At 42.4% G+C, this 20,779-nt stretch overlaps 2 protein-coding genes across 2 annotated transcripts; both read left to right on the forward strand.

Annotated features, from left to right (window-relative positions):
* The first annotated feature begins 343 nt into the window (after positions 1–343).
* On the forward strand, positions 344–7,350 carry slc20a1a (solute carrier family 20 member 1a). The gene is made up of 11 exons (XM_076154339.1): positions 344–464; positions 1,480–2,106; positions 2,636–2,776; positions 2,861–2,946; positions 3,024–3,120; positions 4,415–4,534; positions 4,698–4,892; positions 5,067–5,538; positions 5,627–5,812; positions 6,077–6,161; positions 6,263–7,350. Exons 2-11 carry the CDS (start codon positions 1,770–1,772, stop codon positions 6,416–6,418), a joined length of 1,875 nt encoding a protein of 624 aa, XP_076010454.1. The 5' UTR covers positions 344–464; positions 1,480–1,769; the 3' UTR covers positions 6,419–7,350.
* Positions 7,351–8,248: 898 nt separating this feature from the next.
* Positions 8,249–20,774, forward strand: snrnp200 (small nuclear ribonucleoprotein 200 (U5)). Its single transcript, XM_076154094.1, has 44 exons — positions 8,249–8,531; positions 8,871–9,034; positions 9,142–9,313; positions 9,426–9,618; positions 9,727–9,782; positions 9,868–9,966; positions 10,050–10,202; positions 10,288–10,387; positions 10,472–10,608; positions 10,708–10,788; positions 10,922–11,095; positions 11,213–11,350; positions 11,433–11,588; positions 11,838–12,008; positions 12,095–12,288; positions 12,432–12,555; positions 12,682–12,831; positions 12,920–13,162; positions 13,254–13,442; positions 13,534–13,731; positions 13,837–13,989; positions 14,100–14,180; positions 14,374–14,457; positions 14,626–14,732; positions 14,819–14,937; positions 15,026–15,180; positions 15,272–15,461; positions 15,547–15,720; positions 15,816–15,976; positions 16,084–16,311; positions 16,428–16,619; positions 16,734–16,912; positions 17,001–17,152; positions 17,259–17,367; positions 17,478–17,586; positions 17,682–17,871; positions 18,137–18,301; positions 18,429–18,550; positions 18,652–18,795; positions 18,907–19,083; positions 19,205–19,365; positions 19,542–19,623; positions 19,710–19,802; positions 20,069–20,774. The coding sequence occupies exons 1-44, from the start codon at positions 8,487–8,489 to the stop codon at positions 20,216–20,218; spliced, it is 6,414 nt and encodes a 2,137-aa protein (XP_076010209.1). The 5' UTR covers positions 8,249–8,486; the 3' UTR covers positions 20,219–20,774.
* The last annotated feature ends 5 nt before the right edge of the window (positions 20,775–20,779 follow it).

Below are 20,779 nucleotides of genomic sequence, written 5' to 3' on the forward strand. Positions count from 1 at the left end.
TAGTAGTTTGGTATTTGTCTCAAAGTGACAAAACAATCAGGATTGGAGCTTAAAGAGACCTTTTATATTAAAAGGAAAGACCATCCATAACCTCAACACTGATACAGAAAAAGTATTTATCTCTAGGCGAGATGTAGATATATTTAACCATTTAAGGCAAAACATGAAATATTTGTGTTTGTTTTTCTGAGAAAATATAATTTAGGGATATAAATAAACTAGCCTTAAAAAGAGAACTGTAATTATCCTCAATCTATGTCAACAAACCAGCTAAACATTAGCTTTACCCAGCCGAGGTCCCATGACTGCAGTGTAAAGGGTGTAAAGGCGTGAACCAGTCAGAGTGATATATAACACTCAGGCTGCAGTGTAGGGACAGACCCTGAAGAGAGACACCAGTCCATATCCACATTACAGGACACACACAGAACAGACTGAAGAGGACACTTTTCATTTGGTAACATGTGAGTATCTCTCTCCCTCTCTCTCCCTCTCTACTTTCTCTTTCTCTCTCTCTTTCTCTGTCGATCTCTCTCTCTCCTTCTCTCTCTGTCTACCTCTCTCCTTCTCTCTCTGTCTACCTCTCTCTCTCTCCCTCCTTCTATCTCTGTCTACCTCTCTCTCTCTCTCCTTCTCTCTCTTTCTACCTCTCTCTTTCTCTCTCGTCTTTGCTTGTTGCCATTCCTGTCACCTTTCCTTTCTATTATTTGTATTGTAATTATGAAACCCTTTCAAGCAGATTAGCATTCTGTGATGGATGGACTGTTGTGAATACTGACCGCTGACAGCCTGAATGGGTCAATTATTCCTAGCTTTTGGAAGTTTAAAGTGGATTTACTATATTTATGATTTTGCTTTACAACCTTTTACAAGAGATTTCAAAGGCTGCTATAAACAACCAAACATCGTCACGGAATGCTTGTGACATATCTACACAAGCCTTAAAAGCAAATAGCTGCTGCTCATATGAGCTGTTTAGCAAGTACAACTTTTGGCTCAAATGTATGTTCATTATAATTCTCATATGTGTAATTTATTGATGCAGATAAAGTGTAAAGTGAAATGAATATGCTATAACTTGTTATAATGCAGCCATATTGGAAAGATTTCTGATTTTGTTTTCCATGAAAAATGCAAACACCATTTGTAGGACATGGCATAAAAATATTTACATAAAGACTAAAGTAAAAACAAAGTGCTGTGAGTCTGTGCTGCTTACATGAACACCGAGTCCCTGAGGTAATAGTTCACATTTTAACTTTAACTGCTTCCCGCACTGAGTCAAACCTAATAGTGTAATTGTAATTGTGTTTGTATTGACGTTGATAATATCTCCTGCCCCAGAGCTAAATAATGAATGCAGTGGGTGTCAGCATTTTGCCTTTTTCATGTGTTGCTCAACTTCATCTTTTTTTAGGCACCAATAAAACTATAACATTTGTTTCTTTTTCAACTTTTTACTCTTTGGTTGTTTTGCAGCGTGCCATCGGAGCTGTGAGTCACAATGGATGCCCCCCCCCACTCTATGTCCTTTCATTTTATGTCGAAGCTTGTAGACAAACCCTGCATACACAGATAGCAATACGTTTTTCCCCTTAAGCACTTTTGAACTGAGCTGAGGACTGCAACATATATTTCTATTCTTTAATCCTTTAAGTGGAGGTAGATTATTTTTAATTTTGAACATTTGCTAACACACACTACCTCATTGTTGGATAAACTTTGACATCATCTGGTTGTAAAAAAGAGAAATTTGAACGGATTTAGCAATGGATACAACTACACTAGCAGCCATAACTGCTGCCACCACTGTGGCCCTGGTCTCTCAGTCTGACCTGTCGGGGTACATGTGGCTGCTGGTGTTTGGCTTCGTCATAGCCTTCATCCTGGCCTTCTCTGTGGGAGCTAATGACGTGGCTAACTCCTTCGGCTCTGGGGTGGTCACCCTGCGGCAGGCCTGTATCTTGGCCACTATCTTTGAGACGGTTGGCTCAGTGCTGCTGGGGGCAAAAGTCAGCGAGACGATCCGAAAGGGCATCATCGACGTCCAAATGTACAACGGTTCTGAACATGTCCTGATGGCCGGATCCATAAGTGCTATGTGTGGTGAGTATTCATATTTGTTTCATATTGCGGGTAAGTTAGTGAGGGCAGAAGGAGGATACATTCGGCATATGGAATACAGGATACAGGACAGGCTGAGTGGGGAAGTGAGCAACCATTGCTTCACCTTAACAAATACATACAATAAATGTTGACAACTAGGCAACTTCATTCATATACATTTAATTTGCAGGTATTGATCCCAATCTTTTAATCATATCCAGTGTAGTCCATGAGTAAATAAACACACCAAACCAAAGAGTAGCTGTCTGAAGTCCAAAATGTAATCAAACAAAACACCGAAAATCATATCAGGGTCCTTCTCACTCTGTATGTGGGCCAGCGTGGCTTTATGTCAAAGCTTTTGTGTTTTTGCTTAGAATTTGCATTTGTACTTCATGTATTCTAACAGCCATCAACATACAATACAAACAAGCAATAACAGTTTGCTTGATTGATTGATTTGAAGACTTGGGAGTACTGCATTTTCAGAATGATCTGGTTAGAACTGGAAAATGTTTTTGTGCTACAGGCTCTGCTGTGTGGCAGCTGGCGGCTTCATTCCTGAAGCTCCCCATTTCGGGAACACACTGTATTGTTGGTGCCACAATTGGTTTCTCCATGGTAGCCAGAGGTTACCAAGGGGTCAAATGGATGGAGCTACTCCGCATTGGTGAATATACTTTGTTATTTATTTGTGATGATCAGTTAAACCTAAATGGTCATTATAATTGAGGTTTGCTTTGTTTTCCAACAGTGGCGTCATGGTTCCTCTCCCCTCTGCTATCAGGGATCATGTCAGGAGTTCTCTTTTATTTTGTTCGCAAATTCATCTTGAATAAGGTAAACAATTTCTTTGGCCAATTAACCATTACGGATATGACAGAATCTTTGGTTTGATCACATTCGGATATCAACAGGCTGACCCTCTACCCAATGGCCTGAGAGCGCTTCCTGTCTTCTATGCCATCACCATGGGCGTCAACATTTTCTCCATCATGTTTACAGGAGCACCAAGTGAGTAAAAAACACAAGCACACACACACACACACACACACACACACACACACACACACACACACACTGCGCCTGTGTTTCATTTGAGTCTGGCTTACTGCTTTACACTAACACAGCAGCTCTTGAAATCCCGGGACAAAGATGAGGTCTGAATTGTTGTGTCCCTGGAAACACAGATAAGTGGTGATGACATTCTTCTTGAGACAGAAGTATGTGATAGAATATGAGGAGACATTCCTGAAATACTAACACATCTCAGATCAACACATCTCAGATCTCTCTTGTTTTCGCAATTTGGGTATACAGTATCCCTCATCTAAAACGGAGAAGCTCTCCTTTTTCTGTTTGGTCATGCCTGCCTTTAAGAGAATTGTGACAATCAAAAGGCCGAACTGGATTATAAAAGGTTCAACAAACCAAAAAAAGTTTAATACAAATCTTAGAGAAATCAGATTATGAAATGGGCTATTTCCACTGCTTTTTGTTTTATTTGCAGGATTGAACTTTTCGAGAAGTCACCTGGCCTGGGCCATTTACTGAAGGCTTCAGGCCGGTGTGTGTGGGTCAAGGAATAATACACACACCATAGCTCCTGCTATGAAAAAAATATACAGTATGCACTTCTCACATTGACACACTGACTCTTATCACACAAGCCAATTTTCAAAATTTTCCTGACATACACACGTAATACAAAAATAACGTTACTGTCTTTTTCAACTCAGTCTTATCTGTGCAATTAATAATGGTTGTAGCCATATGGAATATGTATGTCCATACAAAGAAAGCAGGTAAGTTGTGTATGTAAAGGAATATTAACATTTTTCATAACTAACTGGCCTTACTTTGTTACTTAGTTCAATGAAAGACCAGCAAAGACAGCTTGGCAGTTCTGTGTTGGCTTTAGAAGTAAAGTAAAACTGATATCACTTGTGTCCTTGACAGTGTCTGTATTCTGTATTTTATCAGTGGCTGCAAGGCCAGTTAGTTTCTTGCTATCTGTCTGAAGGAGACTGTGCTTTTGCTGATATGTAGTCACTTTACATAATCACGTTTTGTTCAGATCACATGACCAAGAGTCACAGGACAGATAGGGGAGTGGTTACCAAGGAAATATGGAAAAAAAATTTAATCGAAGGGCAGTGAGCCTACAATGTTCAAATGAAGTGAATTTCAAGCTGTTCACTTTATTCTTATAAGTTTTAGAGGACCTGATGGAGCAGTTATGAATAAGTTTGTGTTTCTCCTGGTCTCAGACAGAGTTCTCTCTTGTGTCCCTGTTTTGTGTGCTTAGTGCTGGGTTTTGACAAACTGCCATGGTGGGGTACACTGTGCATTGCATTGGGCTGTGCCTTCCTCACGGCTTTGTTCATTTGGTTTGTTGTCTGTCCACGCCTCAGGAAGAAAATCAAACGTGAGTAAATTGCCTCGCACTTGCATTTTGGTAAACCGATTCCAACATTCTACTTCTATTTAAACTAGATGTGGCTAAAAGAGCATTAATTAATTATATCTAGCACAGACACAATGTGTATAAATGACTTAATGGATCTTACTCAGTACTCCATGTACTTCAGGTGAAACAGCTGCTACACCCTGTGATACTCCTCTGGTGGAGAAGAGCACGAGCGAACCTGCAGAGCAGCCGCCCAAACTGCGTGACCCTGAACCCCTGACCCCTGCAGCAGACAGTCAGAAGGTGGCGTTCAGGCTCGGAGGCTCAGAGGAGGCTGATATGGACATTGAAACCAAAGACTTAGACCTGATCAACGGTGACAAATATTAATTAATGATCACGTAAATTTGTTAATAAATAGTTGTAGATATAAACAGAAGTCATCTAGATTCTTCTGTGGTTTTAATCCCTTTTATATCCACCCCAAATTTCACTTCAAAATCCAAATACAGAGATTGGAATACAATTAGAGTACACTTTATTTCCACAGGACTGAATGGCAACGTTGGCCCCATGACTATCATCGATCCTCACAGCGGACGCTCTCACACGATTCACAGAGACTCTGGCCTTTACAAAGATCTGCTACACAAGCTTCACAAAGCAAAGGTTGGCGACTGCATTGGTGACAGCGATACAGAGGAACGGCCTATCCGGAGGAACAACAGCTACACCTCATATACCATGGCCATCTATGGCATTCAAGGAGATCCTCAATTCAAGGAGACTGAAGGAGGGCTGCAGAGAAGGTCGAGGGTGGACAGCTACAGCAGCTACAGCTCAGCAGTAACTGGTGGCAGTGCAGTCCAGGATGTGGCTGTGATACAGGAAACTTGCGGGGAGGTCGCTCCAGAGGAGGATGAGCTGGAGGTTGACCACCCAACGGTCTCGACGCTCTTCCAATTCCTCCAGATTCTCACAGCTTGTTTTGGCTCCTTTGCTCATGGAGGGAATGATGTCAGGTAGGCAAAGGCCGACACATCTGTGAATTAATAAACACAGTCATCAGTGAGGAAGTCTTATACAATCTGTCCAATCTTTATTTTCCAGTAATGCCATTGGTCCACTGGTGGCTCTCTGGCTTCTCTACGAGAGCGGGTCAGTGGTGTCCACAGCGCCCACACCCATCTGGTTGCTTCTGTATGGAGGAGTGGGCATCTGTGCTGGGCTCTGGGTGTGGGGCCGAAGGGTGATCCAGACTTTGGGCAAAGACCTCACTCCCATTACACCATCAAGGTATCACACAGAAGTGATGTTGAGTTGTGTTGAATAATAAGATCTGATCCCAGCACAGAAGGGAGTTATCAATGGCTATAAAATATTTTTAGAATATTGTTTTTTATTAAGGTTATGCATTTTTATTAAGGTTATGCATTTCATTGCGCGTATACGTGCAAACTATGTGCAGTGATTAGGTATTTCTATACCAGGCTTAGAACTTATCAATCAACCATTGTCAGTATGATTGCCATAGCAAGTATGTGTTTTCTTCCAATCTAGTGGGTTCAGCATTGAGCTGGCTTCCGCACTCACAGTTGTCGTGGCATCCAATATTGGTCTCCCTGTCAGCACAACCCACTGCAAGGTAACGAAACTGAAAACTCAGACACTCCAACATAAATAACATAATAGATGAATATGATAAATCGAAGTGTGCTGATTGTCGATCATTTCATTTGAGCACAGGTTGGCTCTGTGGTAGCTGTGGGATGGCTGCGCTCCAAGAAATCTGTGGATTGGCGTCTTTTCAGAAACATCTTCATCGCCTGGTTTGTTACAGTCCCCATCTCTGGACTCATCAGCGCTGGCTGCATGGCTCTCTTCATTTATGTTATTCTGTGAACCACAAACTGTCAAACTATGGCCTCCAACAAATAATCTTTGGTCAGCTGACCGTCACTCGTGTATGAGCTACAATGGTGTATCTTTTGTCACAGAAAGGTAAAGATAAACAAACTGGATCCAACACTAAAAACTCGGATGACTGTGGTGCTGAATTCCGTGATGTATAATTGCATAACTGTAATATCAATCAAAAACAAATAAGTAAACCCTACCTGAAAGGTAAAAAACATTTCACAACTTCTCTTAGAAGCTACCTTGGAACTGAGCATTTCATTTTTGACCCTGTTTGCCTACATTTGAGTCTGCTGATGTATTGTATGCATATTTTGAGGACCTATATGTTATATATCATATATTTTGGAGCACAGAAATTTGTAACTAAAAAGATATTCATTCATTGATGTACTCTGTTAGGTCATGTTGGATGGTCCAGTTTAACATTCTGCAGACTGAGGTATTGGTATATTCTTATTTTGTAGGTTAGTTTCACCAGTCAGTCTATAAATACATTCACCAAAAAATCAGAATGATTACGAGGACCCTATTTTGAAGACCACACTGAACTCTGTAAAACAGCTTTCATGTCAAATTACAAATATTGGTCTGCTAAGGAGAATATGAATTATTGCAGTAGTAGCTGAAATCACAGGATATGTTTGATGGACTTTATTTATTGTTTGATGGTTTCAGACAGCTGTTTGCTGTTTCAAAGGTGTGATCTTAGTTTGTTTTTATTGCGTGATTTTTTACAATTTTTATTGATGATTTTACTTGTGATTTAACCATGTTATGATATTTAATTCTGATCTTGATATTTTGTATTGTCTTTATATGATGTTCTTTGTCTGGGACTTTGTATTGTTGCTGCAAGTTGGCGAGGATGCTCTTGAAATTGATTGATGAAAAATGAATAAAATTACATAATAAAGTATTGCTTTTATTAATTATTTAAAAAAAGGGCATTGATGTTTACAGTGCTTGTTGAGAATATGAAAACAAATGTTCAACAAACATACAGGATATTCTTAAGAAGGCTGTTTACAGAAAAGAGCAAAGTAATCAGAGACAGAAGAATATAAGTAAAGCAACACATTATATTAATAATTATAACATTTTCTATTTCAACCAATTAAATAGCACACATTATAAACCCACAAAATGAAAATGATAATAATAATACATTTCAGTTTCAGTTTCAAGTTTGTTTGTCATTTGCACAGTAAAACACAGGGGCATACTGTACATTGAAATTCTTTGTGATGTGGCAACAACAGCAGCGTATGGAAATTAGAAATGTGTGCAATCTGTGCAATTTGTGCAAAGTACTAAGCATTAAAGAAAATGGAATAAAAGTGCAGACCCGAGAATAACAACAGAATAAAAACTATATGTGAACAGACTATTACAAATAAATAAATATAAAGTGGCAAAGTGATAATATAGTGCAAATAATAATAATAATACTTAATACTACTACTACTACTACTAAGAAGAAGAAGAAGAAGAAGAAGAAGAAGAAGAAGAAGAAGAAGAAGAAGAAGAAGAAGAAGAAGAAGAAGAGGAGGAGGAGGAGGAGGAAGAAGAAGAGGAGGAGGAGGAGGAAGAAGAAGAGGAGGAGAGGGAGGAAGAAGAGGAGGAGGAGGAGGAGGAGGAAGAAGAGGAGGAGGAGGAGAAGTAGTAGTAGGAGTAGTAGGAGTAGTAGGAGTAGTAGGAGTAGTAGGAGTAGGAGTACCCTTTGGGTGGCGCTGTCTTTTCTGTTTCTTTGTATGGACCGCGTACTGACGCTCTTAGCTCTCTGTGTTCCTGAATGTTTGACCCGGAAAAGGAAATAGTTTAGCGGCTTGTTTTGCGCTCGTGCTAGCGCCTCCATTGTAACGTATCGAGAACGCATTTTCTTGCGCTAAACCTGAACTTTCTGAAAACGTTCCATGCTACAAATATAACTTTCCCAGGCTAATGCTTCTTGCGTCTCCATAAAAGCAGAGTGAACTTAGCTCTGAAGCGGCTTTGAGCTTGAGTTTAGTGAAAGTGCGGCAATAGCTCGCGAGGACATTGAAACCTCACCATGGCGGATGTTACTGCGCGTAGCCTGCAGTATGAGTACAAAGCTGTGAGTATAGAATAAGGGACTCTAGTATAATACTGCATTCGTTTTTGATTTATTACATTGTATTTTTCTAAGTCTATGTTTCAAATGTACTGCATGTAGTCTTTTTCCACCTGATTGGCTAACTAGCGGCTAATTTAGCCTAGCTGGTGCCATTAGCCTGGATGTGTTACGAACAGCAGAGTAATCCATGAATTGTCGGTTAACATTCTCTTTCCTTTTTCCACATTATTGAAACAACCACCGACGTATTTAGTCTACAGTCCTTAGTTAACATGACCACCAGATAACCCGTGACGTCAATACGAGTTTTCTAACCACCTCTCTGTGCCTATACACCAGAACTCTAACTTGGTGCTGCAAGCTGATCGGTCTCTGATCGACCGCACACGGAGAGATGAGCCCACTGGAGAGGTGCTGTCCCTGGTGGGAAAGCTGGAAGGGACCAAGATGGGTGACAAGGCTCAGAGGACCAAACCTCAGAAACTGGAAGAGAGACGAGACAAGTCAGTACCGCTACTACATGTCCAAGTGAAAGGATCGGACTAATGTTGTAGCTTGTTTCCAGATTTTACACAAATTCAACAATTTCCATTTGTATTTATCTGTACAGGAGACGAAAAAGAGATGAAGACAGGCACGATATTAACAAGATGAAGGGCTTCACCCTGCTGTCTGAAGGTATTGATGAAATGGTGGGCATTGTGTACAAGCCTAAGACCAAAGAAACAAGAGAGACGTATGAAGTTTTGCTCAGTTTCATCCATGCTGCTTTGGGAGATCAGGTAAGAGACATTCAAACATTTGTTATGGCTGTTTGATTTAAATAAAGGCAGGTGTTTTGATGTGAAGTCACTAATATCTGATGTGCCTTTTTCCATCATTGCTTCTCTGTAGCCTCGTGATATCCTGTGTGGAGCTGCTGATGAAGTCTTGGCAGTGTTGAAGAATGATAAAATGAGGGATAAAGAAAGGCGGCGTGAAGTCGAGCAGCTTCTCGATACTGTTGATGACACACGCTACCATGTGCTGGTCAATCTGGGCAAGAAGATCACAGACTACGGTGGCGATAAGGATTTACAGAATATGGGTATGTGCACCACCAAACATTTGATTGTCAATCTCAAGTCACCCATGACATTACAGGCTTAAGTGGAAATCATTGTACACTAAAATTTGTGTAAACTCTTCTCCACAGATGACAATATTGATGAAACGTACGGTGTCAATGTACAGTTTGAATCTGATGAGGAGGTGAGCTTTTTGATTTGGTATTTTGAAATTAATTTAAACTGTGATGAATTGTCTTGTATTTAATTGTCTTCTACCTGCTCTCAAGGAGGGAGATGAAGACCAGTTTGGCGAGGTGCGAGATGAACACTCTGATGAGGACAGCGAAGGAGAGGAGGCAGAATTGGGGTGCACGCTTTCAGCCAATGTAAGTGCAACAGCTGCGTTGAATAACCACTTCACCACTTCACTACCGGAACAGAAACACTAAATGTTTCTTTCTTTGTTTAGCTTGGTGCCACAGGTGATGTAATGAGTGCAAAGAAGAAGGACCTGCATCCTCGAGATATTGATGCCTTTTGGCTCCAGCGTCAACTCAGCCGATTTTATGACGACGCCATAGTCTCCCAGAAGAAAGCTGATGAAGTCTTAGAAATCCTTAAGGTATTTTTCAAGCTGTGTATTTTGCCCTTTTTCTTTGGTACATGTATTTTTCAGCATATTTAAAAGTTGTTTCTGTATTCCACAGACTGCAAGTGATGACAGAGAATGCGAGAACCAGCTTGTGTTACTGCTGGGGTTCAACACTTTTGACTTCATCAAAATCCTCCGTCAGCATCGTCGCATGAGTAAGTCTGTGTTTTGAGGTTAAGTTACTGCAGGTTATTGTATTTAATTGTTTAAGATGATAACCAATATCCTTTTCCATACAGTCCAGTATTGTACCATGCTGGCCAGTGCTCAGAGTGAGGCAGAAAAGGAGCGAATTATTGGAAAGATGGAGTCTGACCAGGAACTGTCCAAGATTCTCTACCAGCTGCAGGAGACAGAGAAGGAAGATATCATTCGGGTGAGAGGCCTTATCTGTAAAACCTGGTCCACACAAGCATAAATGGATGTTTCTAGCTTATCAGTTACATCTGTTCTTGTTTTGTTTTTGTGTGTTCAGGAGGAGCGATCTCGCAGGGAGAGAGTGAGGAAATCTCGCGTCGACAATGACTTGGAAGCAATGGATGTTGATCATGGAGAGGTGAGTAATGGAACAGTGTTCATATGAACTATGGACACTATTTCATGCATAATGTCTAGATATGGAAGCAGTTGACCCAAACTTTTGTCTAAATTCTGTCCCAAATCATTCATCCATCCATCATGTCCTCCAGTCAATGGCACCTCGGCAGCTGCTGGATTTAGAGGATCTGGCATTCACCCAGGGCAGCCATTTCATGGCCAACAAGAGGTGCCAGCTGCCTGATGGCTCCTTCCGAAAGCAGCGTAAAGGTTATGAGGAAGTTCACGTCCCTGCCCTCAAACCCAAAGCCTTCTCTGACGATGAGGTATGTATGCCGGTTGTATCTTGTGTTTGTGCCTATGTATGCAGCAATGCTTACTGCTTCCATCTGATAGTCATCATCTGGTTATGGCCTAAATGAAACACATCATTGTCTCCTCAGGTGCTTGTTGCTATTGAGAAACTGCCCAAGTACGCCCAAGCTGGTTTTGAAGGATTCAAGACACTCAACCGCATCCAGAGCAAGCTGTTTAAGACAGCTATGGATACAGATGAGAACCTACTGGTCTGCGCTCCTACGGTGAGTTAAAATTGCTGGAAAAATGGCTTTGTAAGAATTAACTGTATTTTCGCTAATTATATTATGTGTTTTATTCATGCAGGGAGCAGGTAAAACCAACGTTGCCCTGATGGCAATGTTAAGAGAAATCGGGAAGCACATAAATCTGGATGGGACCATCAATGTCGATGACTTCAAAATCATTTACATTGCACCCATGCGCTCACTGGTCCAGGAGATGGTTGGAAGCTTTAGCAAGGTGAGCCGGTGTATACATTATTTAATTTGTGGCTTAAATTCATGGTAGGTTCAGTCAGCCAGAGATGTCCAAATACACAAGCGTTTACAAGGCTTACATTAATTTGAACACTTTCACAGTAATCTATGTGCAGGAGAGTGTGTAAAGCTTTCTGCTCAGGCCCACATTCACATCCTAATTTTAAATCGGCATTGCATTTACTTTAAAGTTCTTAGTTTGAAGTTCTTCTGTCGTTGTCCGTTATTCCAGCGCTTGGCAAGTTACGGCATCACAGTCTCTGAGCTGACAGGAGACCACCAGCTCTGTAAAGAAGAGATCAATGCCACCCAGATTATTGTCTGCACCCCAGAGAAATGGGACATCATCACACGTAAAGGAGGAGAGCGCACCTACACCCAGCTAGTGCGCCTCATCATTATTGTAAGTACTCCGCAAATATGAGCGCCTTGGAACATGCATGTCAGATGATTTGACGGAAAACTGACTGTGGTTTATGTGCTGTTCAGGATGAAATCCATCTGCTGCATGATGACCGTGGACCTGTGTTGGAATCTCTGGTGGCAAGAACAATCCGTAACGTCGAGCTGACCCAGGAAGATGTCCGTCTGCTGGGGCTCAGTGCCACACTGCCCAACTATGAGGATGTGGCTACCTGTCTACGTGTCGACCCTGCCAAGGGGCTCTTCTACTTTGACAACAGGTATGCAGAGCATCACTTGCCATTGATGGCATAATTTATTGTATAACAAACATGGAGACTTATGCGTCTTTGGTGGGGTTTTGCTCTCTGGCTGCTTTCAAGTCTTAATTGCCAGGTAATTTCAAACCTTTGTTTCTCTATAGTTTCCGTCCGGTGCCTTTGGAGCAGACTTATGTTGGCATCACAGAGAAGAAAGCCATCAAACGTTTCCAGATCATGAATGAGATTGTGTATGAAAAGATCATGGAGCATGCTGGGAAAAATCAGGTGAGTGAGGATGGAGAGCTCATGCTGCAGATCGCCCACATTACCTGTTAATCTACAATGAGCTAATGTTGATCTACAAAAGTTTCTAACCAGGAATTCATGGAGTTAAACATTTGTCTCCAACAGGTGCTGGTATTTGTCCACTCTCGAAAAGAGACGGGAAAGACTGCCAGGGCCATAAGGGACATGTGTCTGGAGAAAGATACTCTGGGCCTTTTCCTCAGAGAGGGTTCGGCATCTACTGAAGTGTTGAGAACAGAAGCAGAACAGTGCAAGGTGAGCTAATGTCACTAAGCAGAAACTTAAATGCAATGAAAGTCTTTATCAGATGTAAATTACTTAAACTTTTTTTCTTTCTTTCTAGAACCTCGAGCTGAAGGATTTGCTTCCCTATGGTTTTGCCATCCATCATGCTGGCATGACGAGGGTAGACCGTACGCTGACAGAGGATCTGTTTGCCGATCGACACATCCAGGTTCTAGTGTCCACAGCTACTCTGGCCTGGGGTGTCAACTTGCCCGCACACACGGTCATCATCAAAGGCACCCAGGTCTACAGCCCAGAGAAAGGCAGATGGACTGAGCTCGGGGCTCTGGACATTTTACAGGTGCGTTTGTACTGACTGAATACAAAGCTGTTGTAAAGCCTGGTTTGTATCTGTACTCCTGAATAGAAGTATCAATTATTTATTATTTCAGATGCTTGGGCGAGCCGGTCGTCCTCAGTATGACACCAAAGGGGAGGGAATTCTTATCACGTCCCACGGAGAATTGCAGTACTATCTGTCCCTGCTCAACCAGCAGCTGCCCATAGAGAGCCAGATGGTGGTCAAGCTGGCTGACATGCTGAATGCTGAAATTGTACTTGGCAATGTGCAGAATGTGAAGGTGAGCGTCTTGCATTTAGAGGCACTTTGTGAACATTCCTCATTGTGTGCCAATCATAAAAACTTTCTCTAATTTCTCACTTTTCTGTCAGGACGCAGTGAACTGGCTCGGCTACACCTACTTGTATGTACGCATGCTCCGCAACCCCACCCTGTATGGCGTCTCCCATGATGATCGCAGTATAGACCCCCTGCTGGAAAGGCGGAGGATGGACCTGGTGCACACTGCAGCCAATGTTCTGGACAAGAACAGCCTAGTAAAATATGACAAGAGGTCCGGCAGCTTTCAGGTATGAACATTGCAGTGTGATAATTAATGTATCTTATTTGTGGTTCTAAATTAGGCCCGATCCTGACTCATTGTTTTTACATTAATTTCCTTTTTACCTTTTAAGGTGACCGACCTGGGACGCATTGCCAGTCACTTCTACATCACTCATGACTCAATTCAGACTTACAACCAGCTGCTGAAGCCCACACTCAGTGAGATTGAGCTCTTCCGAGTCTTTTCACTCTCCTCAGAATTCAGGAACATCACTGTCAGAGAGGTATGGTTGAATCTGAACATTCACGATTGTTTATTTGTAACTCCTCGACTAGCTTGATTAATGATTAACCACGTCAAATTTAAATAGTGACATATAGCTTTGTCTTTCAGGAAGAGAAGCTGGAGCTTCAGAAACTGCTGGAGAGGGTTCCAATTCCAGTGAAGGAAAGCATCGAGGAGCCCAGTGCAAAGGTACACTCAAGTCTGGATAGTCCTTATAACTTATCTTTTTCATCTTGTCTTCAGTTATTTAATTTCGGATCCTCTGCCACATATCAAGCACCGTAAGGTAGTCTGTTGTTGAAGATGATGATGATCATGGCTCGGTTTAGCTCTACAGGGTGCATAAAATCCCAGTAATGAACCTTTGTGATTATCATTTCAGATCAATGTGCTGCTCCAAGCCTACATCTCTCAACTCAAACTTGAAGGCTTTGCACTGATGGCAGACATGGTGTATGTCACACAGGTATGACAGAACCTGCAGGGCCTTCATTATTTCACTGATTAACTGTTTTTAATTACTGGATTTTGATATTTCATCAATAGTTTATTCACTGCACATGGTGTTGTGTTTGAAATAAAAGTAACTTACTTTATTACATGATCATTTTTGTTTTCTATGATTGTCATTCAGAGTGCTGGAAGGTTGATGAGAGCCATATTTGAGATTGTCCTGAACAGAGGTTGGGCGCAGCTCACAGACAAGACCATGAATCTCTGCAAGATGATTGACAAGAGAATGTAAGTTTGGCACTGTTTTTTCTTCAGAATGTTTTCTGTTGTTTCCCTAGGCATGGTGTTTATGGTTTTTTCTTTGTTTTTGACAGGTGGCAGTCAATGTCCCCTCTGCGGCAGTTCAAGAAACTTCCTGAGGAAGTGATCAAGAAGATAGAGAAGAAAAACTTCCCATTTGAGCGCCTCTATGACCTCAATCATAATGAGATTGGTGAGTTTCCTGCCCTTCCACGTCCCCATGCACTGATTTCTCCCCCTGAGTCTAAAGACGTATTGACATTATCAATTTTTATTTTCAGGTGAGCTGATCCGAATGCCGAAGATGGGAAAGACTATCCACAAATATGTTCACCAGTTCCCTAAGTTGGACCTGGCTGTCCATCTGCAGCCCATCACCCGCTCCACACTGAAAGTGGAGCTCACCATCACTCCTGACTTCCAGTGGGATGACAAGGTGAGTAACAAGGCCAACTTAATGTCACATGATGTGTTGTACAATAAATCTTTATTTAATTATAATTCCAATGCTCATTTTCCACAATTAGATTCATGGATCATCTGAGGCTTTCTGGATCCTGGTTGAGGATGTGGACAGTGAGGTCATCCTTCACCATGAGTACTTCCTGCTTAAAGCCAAGTATGCCCAGGACGAACACCTTGTCACTTTCTTCGTCCCAGTGTTTGAGCCTCTGCCACCACAGTACTTCATCCGCGTGGTGTCTGACCGCTGGCTCTGTAAGTTAAACGATTTATGTGTTTCAATTCATTCATGTAATTTGTTTAAATGTAAGCGTCTTAACTTTTTTAAACTCTTTTTCAGCCTGTGAGACTCAGCTTCCAGTGTCTTTCCGTCACCTGATCCTACCAGAGAAGTATCCTCCCCCCACAGAGCTGCTGGATCTGCAGCCGCTGCCTGTCACTGCTCTCAGGAACTCTGCCTTTGAGGCCCTCTACCAGAACAAGTTTCCCTTCTTCAACCCCATTCAGACGCAAGGTAATTGAGAATCTGGTGCCCTTTGAAGTACATTTTGAGTTCTATTTCAGTGTGTTACATTGCTTTCAAACGTTGTGTTGTTCCTGTTCCCTCAGTGTTCAATGCGGTGTACAACAGTGATGATAATGTGTTTGTGGGAGCCCCCACTGGCAGTGGAAAGACCATCTGCGCTGAGTTTGCTATTCTTAGGATGCTGCTGCACAATGCAGAAGGCCGCTGTGTGTACATCACCCCCATGGAGGCATTGGCTGAACAGGTATTAGGTCATTTTGTAGTTGAAGTTTTTTACTCAAATAGCTTTATTATAATTGTTCAGACTAAACACAATTTGTAACACAATTCTTTTCATTTTTTTTCTATCAGGTGTTTGTGGACTGGCACCAAAAGTTCCAGGATATTCTGAACAAGAAGGTGGTACTGCTGACTGGAGAAACTAGCACAGACCTGAAGCTCTTGGGCAAAGGGGACATTATTGTCAGCACACCTGACAAGTGGGACATTCTGTCTCGTCGCTGGAAGCAGAGGAAGAATGTCCAAAATGTCAGCCTCTTCATTGTGGACGAGGCTCATCTCATTGGAGGAGAAAATGGAGTAAGACTTTACAACAGCATCATACTGTATTTCAGCAATTCATTGACCTACTCAGTGTTAACTTTGATAGCAAGTCCCGGGTAGTATTTTATTGTACATTTTTCTCTTCTCTTCAGCCTGTGCTGGAGGTCATCTGCTCCAGGATGAGATACATCTCCTCTCAGATTGAGCGTCCCATCCGCATTGTGGCCCTCAGCTCTTCTTTGTCCAATGCTAAAGATGTTGCCCACTGGCTGGGCTGTAGCACCACCGCCACGTTCAATTTCCACCCTAATGTCAGGCCCGTACCTCTGGAGCTGCACATCCAAGTATGCAAATCAGTACACCACAAAAACAAGATATACACAAACCTTAATGTATTCAAGAGAACGCAAATCCTTCAGGAGTGATATGTTATTAAGTCTCCTTTCTGTTCTGTTTAGGGCTTCAATGTGAGTCACACTCAGACTCGCCTGCTGTCCATGGCTAAGCCTGTATATCACGCCATCATGAAGCACTCTCCCTCCAAGCCCGCCCTGGTGTTTGTCCCCTCCCGCAGACAGACTCGCCTCACAGCCATCGACATCCTTACCTTCTGCGCTGCTGACGTGGTCCCTCAGAGGTAATTCACAACAAACAAACGATGCCTATGGATTCAAAATGTAGCATTTTAACTGTGAAGTAAAACCATGGTGTTTGTCTCCGTGTAGGTTCTTGCATTGCACCGAGAAGGACCTGGCTCCATTCCTGGACAAAATTAATGATGCAACCCTGAAAGAGACTCTGGCCAACGGGGTGGGCTACCTGCACGAGGGCCTGTCTCCAATTGAACGCAGAATAGTTGAACAGCTCTTCAATTCAGGTATGACTCACTATTGCCCCGCACTTTCAGCACGATGTCCGGAAACTAAAATGGAAGATTTCAATCGCCACATCTGATGTTAATCTTTGGTCTTTTGTCTCATCAGGTGCTGTTCAGGTGGTTGTGTCCTCTCGTTCACTCTGCTGGGGCACCAACATCGCCGCACACCTTGTGATCGTCATGGACACCCAGTACTACAACGGCAAAATCCATGCGTAAGGCTTCCCACTAGTTCCATACACACATTTGTTCCTACAGGGTTGTTCTTATACAGTTCTCACTTATTGTGTCGTCTCATTCTTATGTCTTTTCCTCCACTGATCAGCTATGTGGACTATCCCATTTACGACGTCCTCCAGATGGTGGGCAAAGCAAACAGGCCCATGCTAGATGACGAGGGCCGCTGTGTCATCATGTGTCAAGGATCCAAGAAGGTAAAAGGACCTTTTGTCAGTCTGCAGTTTTGTAAGCAGTGATGATAGAACCGAAGAGAACATATCAAACTTTTTTCTTCTCCTTTTTTTTTTAGGACTTCTTCAAGAAGTTCCTGTATGAGCCACTGCCAGTGGAGTCTCACTTGGACCACTGTCTCCATGACCACTTCAACGCCGAGATTGTCACAAAGACAGTGGAGAACAAGCAGGACGCTGTGGACTACCTGACATGGACGTTCCTGTACCGTCGTATGACCCAGAACCCCAACTATTACAATCTGCAGGGTGAGACGCTGCACTTTACCAGAAAAGTGACCTCATACTGGACAAGGAGCTCTATACACAAAACCTACAAAATCAGAATAACCCCTAACTTGTAGTTTCAGGAAAAACTGCTTAATATAATGACTGTAGAGATTTTTAAAACAAACATGAAAAGTGGCTGAATGCTTGGTCTCAGCAGCTCTGTGAAGCTACTGAACAACCCTGTACATTCCTATACATTCAGAAGACGTTATAAATGTAAAGTCGCGTGTGTCACCTTCCTCAGGCATGTCCCATCGTCACCTCTCGGACCATCTCTCCGAGCTGGTGGAAAACACGCTGCATGACTTGGAACAGTCCAAGTGTATCAGCATCGAGGATGAAATGGATGTTGCTCCTCTCAATTTGGGCATGATCGCCGCCTACTACTACATCAACTACACCACCATTGGTTTGTACCAACGCATCTGTTCTCTATGATAACATATGTATACTGCTTGACTTTAATGCCCGACAGAATCATTTCTTGTATTCATTTCACAACTAAAGTTTTATTTCTGTTTTGTTGTGTACACCAGAGTTGTTCAGCATGTCCCTAAATGCCAAGACAAAGATCCGTGGGTTAATTGAGATCATCTCTAATGCTGCTGAGTACAAGAACATTCCCATCAGGCATCACGAGGATACTCTACTCCGACAGGTAAACACTGCACAATCACCAAACGCAAATATAATCAACATCCCTGTCTGTTCAGTACCATGGAACTGATTTGTGTTGGAACACCTGCTTTTGTCTTTCAGCTGGCACAAAAAGTGCCCCACAAACTCAACAACCCCAAGTTCAACGATCCCCATGTGAAGACGAACCTGCTGCTGCAAGCACATTTGTCCAGGATGCAGTTGAGTGCTGAGCTGCAGTCAGACACAGAGGAGATTCTGAGCAAGGTTAGCATCTCTGCTGATTGTTCCCCCGCAGCAGCCTGAAAGGAATGAACCGTAGTCATTAAGATCTCCGGATTCCTGTTTTTTACATACTTTCTTTTGTTCTGCTTGTAGGCGATTCGTCTCATCCAGGCCTGTGTGGATGTGCTGTCCAGTAACGGTTGGCTAAGTCCTGCGCTGGCAGCTATGGAGTTGGCCCAGATGGTTACGCAGGCCATGTGGTCCAAAGACTCATACCTCAAACAGCTGCCTTTCTTCACCTCGGAGCACATCAAGCGCTGCACAGACAAGGTGCATCCTAACACTGAAATACTTCACATAACCTCACCTATGCATAGTATAAAGTAACACATTTGTTAACGTAATTGTTCTCTATTTAAACTGACCCGGTCATATTCCCTCTTCACATCAGGGTGTGGAAAGCATCTTCGACATTATGGAGATGGAGGACGAAGAACGAACTGCCCTGCTGCAGCTGTCAGACGCACAGATGGCCGACGTGGCTCGCTTCAGTAACCGCTACCCCAACATCGAACTGTCATACGAGGTGGCAGAGAAGGACAACGTCAAGAGGTAGGGACGATTGCCGCAGCACTGAAACATAACGTATAAACTATTATAGCAGGAGAAAAAATATAGAAGAGGAACTGCTGCTCGATTTCATTTTTAGTCTGATGTAAATGAGTCAGTGGATCCAAGTCTTGGTTGGGCACATGTTAAAGTCTGAATGTTTTCACGTTTGTTCACAGTGGCAGCCCAGTTCTGGTACAGGTTCAGCTTGAGCGAGAGGAGGAGGTGACTGGACCCGTCATTGCACCTCTTTTCCCCCAGGTAAATGTTGAGCATTTAGAGTTCTCAGTTGCTTCTGTTGTAACCTTTGAGATGAAGTCGACTAAAAATTGTTTTCATCGATACAGAAACGTGAGGAGGGTTGGTGGGTGGTGATCGGAGACCCCAAGTCTAACAGCCTCATCTCTATCAAGAGGCTAACTCTTCAACAGAAAGCAAAGGTCAGTGATTCATTGTGATCAGATACTTTCGTTACTTATAAATACATTTAACAAAAATAAATAAATGACTGCTAATGAAACTACAGTTCAGTATTGGAGGAGTAAACTCAGTGTAGTGAAATGGTAAGACTCCACAAAAAGGCTTGTTTAAGACACAAGCCTAATAAATTGTAATACTGCATCCACGCCAAAGAAGTCTCTTTTGCTAATTTATGTTGCTGAAAGCATATTTGTGCTCATTTTGTTTGATTCCTTTCCATCTGTAGGTCAAGCTGGACTTTGTTGCACCCGTGATGGGTGTCCACAATTACACCCTGTACTTCATGAGTGACGCCTACATGGGCTGTGATCAGGAGTACAAGTTCAGTGTGGATGTGAAGGAGGCAGACAGCGATGGAGACAGTGACTCAGACTAAACCCTGCAGCCTCAGTGTCTCACTCTGAAGAGGGATCAGTGTGTTTTTTTTTTACTGTAGATACCCAACTGTCTGATGTACCTGTCGTTTGTCACACCCTTTATGCTCTCTGCTCATGCGACAAAATAATTTTTAGTAGAGTTCATGTGAACGATGCATACCAGTCCAAGACTGTACAGGCTGTTTCTAGCTAATGAAACCAGACGTGTATCATGGGTACCTGGAAGAGTCTGCTTACCATTGTCATGAATGATAATTGGAGCCCCAATTTGGGATTTTGAGTATATTTATACTTAACATTTGCTGTTTTCAGATCCCATCAAACTTAATGTTTTCTCAACGTTTTCTAACCAGCCGTGTAGATTACAACAGTTTGATCCACCATGAGTCTTTAAATTTAGTGGTGGTTTGCTCTGATTCCAGTTTGGGTCTTCAAACATAATTGACAACTATCCAGTTTTATTAGACTGCAATTCTTAATTTTTGGACTGGTCTAAAAGCTTTTAGTATGATGTAATGTCTTGAATATTTTTTCATTAAACGGAATTCCACATTCGTTAA

This window comes from Genypterus blacodes, unplaced genomic scaffold, assembly GCF_046128005.1.
Source record: "Genypterus blacodes isolate CSIRO-AG114 ecotype Tasmania unplaced genomic scaffold, CSIRO-AGI_Gbla_v1 ptg000061l_1, whole genome shotgun sequence".
Classification (NCBI taxonomy): domain Eukaryota; kingdom Metazoa; phylum Chordata; class Actinopteri; order Ophidiiformes; family Ophidiidae; genus Genypterus; species Genypterus blacodes.

What these genes read in the sequence shown, in the direction of transcription:
- slc20a1a (XM_076154339.1), top strand. Translation starts at nt 1,770, where the DNA reads ATGGATACAACTACACTAGCAGCCATAACTGCTGCCACCACTGTGGCC. An exon ending in GATGGAGCTACTCCGCATTG is followed by an intron (nt 2,777 to 2,860) that starts GTGAATATACTT and finishes GTTTTCCAACAG; the next exon opens with TGGCGTCATGGTTCCTCTCC. An exon ending in GCAAATTCATCTTGAATAAG is followed by an intron (nt 2,947 to 3,023) that starts GTAAACAATTTC and finishes GGATATCAACAG; the next exon opens with GCTGACCCTCTACCCAATGG.
- snrnp200 (XM_076154094.1), top strand. Translation starts at nt 8,487, where the DNA reads ATGGCGGATGTTACTGCGCGTAGCCTGCAGTATGAGTACAAAGCT. An exon ending in GGTGTCTGACCGCTGGCTCT is followed by an intron (nt 15,462 to 15,546) that starts GTAAGTTAAACG and finishes ACTCTTTTTCAG; the next exon opens with CCTGTGAGACTCAGCTTCCA. An exon ending in CTCTTCAACAGAAAGCAAAG is followed by an intron (nt 19,803 to 20,068) that starts GTCAGTGATTCA and finishes TTCCATCTGTAG; the next exon opens with GTCAAGCTGGACTTTGTTGC.